At 31.5% G+C, this 3273-nt stretch overlaps 1 protein-coding gene across 1 annotated transcript; it reads left to right on the top strand.

Moving 5' to 3' along the window:
• The first annotated feature begins 898 nt into the window (after positions 1–898).
• On the top strand, positions 899–2839 carry LOC143055626 (thyrotropin-releasing hormone receptor-like). Its single transcript, XM_076228792.1, has one exon. The coding sequence runs from the start codon at positions 942–944 to the stop codon at positions 2058–2060; it is 1119 nt and encodes a 372-aa protein (XP_076084907.1). The 5' UTR covers positions 899–941; the 3' UTR covers positions 2061–2839.
• The last annotated feature ends 434 nt before the right edge of the window (positions 2840–3273 follow it).

Below are 3273 nucleotides of genomic sequence, written 5' to 3'. Positions count from 1 at the left end.
TGGAAAGTGTTAGTTCACATCCCAAAATAAACACCATTTTAATTTAAAATCCCAGCATTAAGACTGTTGCTTTATATACTGCTTAATGTTCACAGTTCCGTAAATGAAAAGTTACACTGTTAGTGACTTTATCCCTATTTGTTGTAATGAACACAACTCTTTAAACGCATACTGTAGACTATCTTTTACAAACACATCCTAAATGATGAAAATTGCTTTTAACATCCAAACTCAATCAATATTACCTTGTGTTGTATAACACTATTATGATAAGGCAATGATTTAATGCCAAGGAAAGGATTCAAAACCTCAAAGCTTTTCATTTCTACCTCAAGGGGATATTTGTAACTTTTATCATGCACAGTCTTCTAGGTATAGATTGGACAACTTAGAAACTCTTTATTTCTACATACATGTGTTTATTTGTAACTTTTATCATGCACAGTCTTCAAGGTATGGAGTCGAAAACTTAGAAACTCTTTATTTCTACCTGAAAGTGTAAATTTGTAACTGTTATCATGCACAGTATTCAAGGTATTGAATCGAACACAAACAGTGTTTCTACTTAAAGGTATCGAGAAACAGAAGCTTGAAGAGAATATTTTTATTTCGTATTTTGAAGTTTGCTGTCAATTGGACTAAACATATTCCTCTTGACATATTATCTAGTAGTTTACAACGCAAAAAAAAAAAACAAAAAAAAAAAACGTGCATTATTCAATCACAAAAAAAAAAATGTACGAGTCGAACATGCCTTGATGATAGTTAAGTTTTATATAAATATCATTTCAATCCGTCGTGTAGCTCATGCTATTAAAAAAATACATGTGGTAAACGCATACATTAAACATCGTGTTTTATCTAATTGCATCCTTTAATTTCAGGATAACATGACCCAGACAGAATGTTCAAGTGGTGATATTTACGACTTGTTGTTTAACATGTTGAATAACAACGGTCAGAACTCGACTTGTGACAACTTCCAAAAGCCGTCAGAGCCAGTAACCTACAGAGATGGTCGACTTTTCTATGTCTATTTGACTCCTGTAATTTTGATCATTGGAATACTCGGCAATTCTCTTTCTTTGAATGTTTTTATGTCAAAAAATATGCGTGGAATGTGTGCAAGTGCCTATCTAGCTGCTCTTTCAGCGTCAGATTTATCAACTCTGATCTTTTACGTAACAGTGGAGTGGCTTAGAAGAGGAATTGTGTATATATACCCAGAAACAAAAATGGCGTTTCTTGAATATAACGGATTTTGTCAGATATTAATGTATTTATCGTACGTCTCACGATTTCTTTCCTCATGGCTTGTAGTAGCCTTTACAGTTGAACGATATATTGGCGTCTGTCATCCATTACGCCGACGTCACATCTGTACAAAAAGTAGTACAAGGCGAATAATTACTGTGATATGTTTATTATCATGTATTTTGGTTCTGTACAAACCTGTTCTCAGCGGAGTCTATTACAGTGCTGATGGAACTCAATATTGTACCAGTAACAAAAGATACGATTTTCCATCATTCGTACTTGATTCTGCTTTTGCTGTGACGATAACATTAGTTCCGTTTTTAATTATCACGATACTTAATATTCTCATTGTGCGAAAATTAGTGTACACAAATAAACGTCAGCAACACTACACAGTTAGAACAAACACTATACAAAGTGTTAAATCTGCAAACATTATTAGAACAGAAGAAAGCATTATCAAATTAGAATTTACACTTATATTATTAGCAGTGTCTTTCTTTTTTATTGCATTCAATGTTCCGTATTTTACAATATGGTGTAGAAATTTTATATATAACAAGTATATTTCACAGACAGATAGTGTGTCATTAGAAGACATTGAATATTGGCAAGGAATTCTATACATATCAAGGACTATATTCTATATGAATTATTGTATAAATTTCTTTTTGTATAGTATTACAGGGACTTATTTCAGAAGGGAAGTCAAGTTTTTGTTTACTCTTAAAAGACAAGCCTCTTATGAGTTTAGGCAATCGTCTCGGAATGCTAACACTAAACTTGCTGTGTCGTGGGTTTGATGTCCTTCTGTAAAAAATGAATATATCACTTTTGAATTATGTCCTTTACCGGAAATGTTCAACAATTATGTGCATCTTTAATAACTAGATCGCCTGTATCCCTGTCCTTTTAAAATTGATCAAGTATTTTCTAATTGTATTTATGCAGGATTAATAATGTTCGTTCAGTGAGTACTTATAGTACGTACAATTTCCAAATGACAGCAATGCTGTCAATTACCATAACTTAATTGGACGAATACTACGGGTATCGTAATGGAAAAAAGTAGGATTTCTCTCAACACACGAATTCTGTTCATTAAAACCAATTGAAACATTTTGGCTCAAAAGTGTCTGTTAGTTCTATGTTTTGGCGTTAGTTGTGATAAAACAAGTACTACTAAACCTTATGGCTAAACATTAATAATGAGGCTTACTGACAATTTTACGGGTTGAATACAGCATTAACCATATAACTTACAGAGCATATGTCAAATGATATTGATCATCGTATGTCAGATATAAAGGAAATTTTAACATTCCAGTAATATATAGTAGGTGTAGATAGTTAATGACAAATTGTTATGAGATTCATGAATAATTGATATGCAAACACAAAATTAAATAACAGTCTAATTTTACGGACTGACAATTCAAATTCGACAAAAGATAAACTGACAAAAGAGACAGAGATGAATAGCCGATATGTCTCCCTCCCGCACCCATATATTTCATATACTTGACTTTAAATCTGCATCGGTCGACATTTTGAAATCAATAGATATACAGAATTTATCTCAATCAAGAATTCAGTGCAGTAACTTCTTAAAAATTTAACCTTTTTTTATAAGCTAGACTACGTGTATTACGTATGTCTCTTAATACATTTAAATGATTCAATAATGTATTTGATATTTATGCATTTATGCCTTTGAGCCTTTCAAATATTTGATGAATACTTATATACTGTGTTTGAAATGCATTCATCCTGTTGATTAATGAATACGATATTCATACGTCAATCAAAAAGTATTTTAAGCACATTCTATATAAATTCAATCAAAATGTGTTCTTTGAGGTTCGTTCAAAATCTGTTTTAGTTTTTCTTCCGACGTGAATGTGAATATCATTACAAGTATCAGAATAAAAGAACAAATATATTTGTAATTGATTTGTTTTGAAAGTATACAAACTCGATGACTCGATAAAGAATTGTCCTATTTGGTAGAAAATC

This window comes from Mytilus galloprovincialis, chromosome 12, assembly GCF_965363235.1.
Source record: "Mytilus galloprovincialis chromosome 12, xbMytGall1.hap1.1, whole genome shotgun sequence".
Classification (NCBI taxonomy): Eukaryota; Metazoa; Mollusca; class Bivalvia; order Mytilida; family Mytilidae; genus Mytilus; species Mytilus galloprovincialis.
This window is presented reverse-complemented; position numbering and strand designations above follow the sequence as displayed.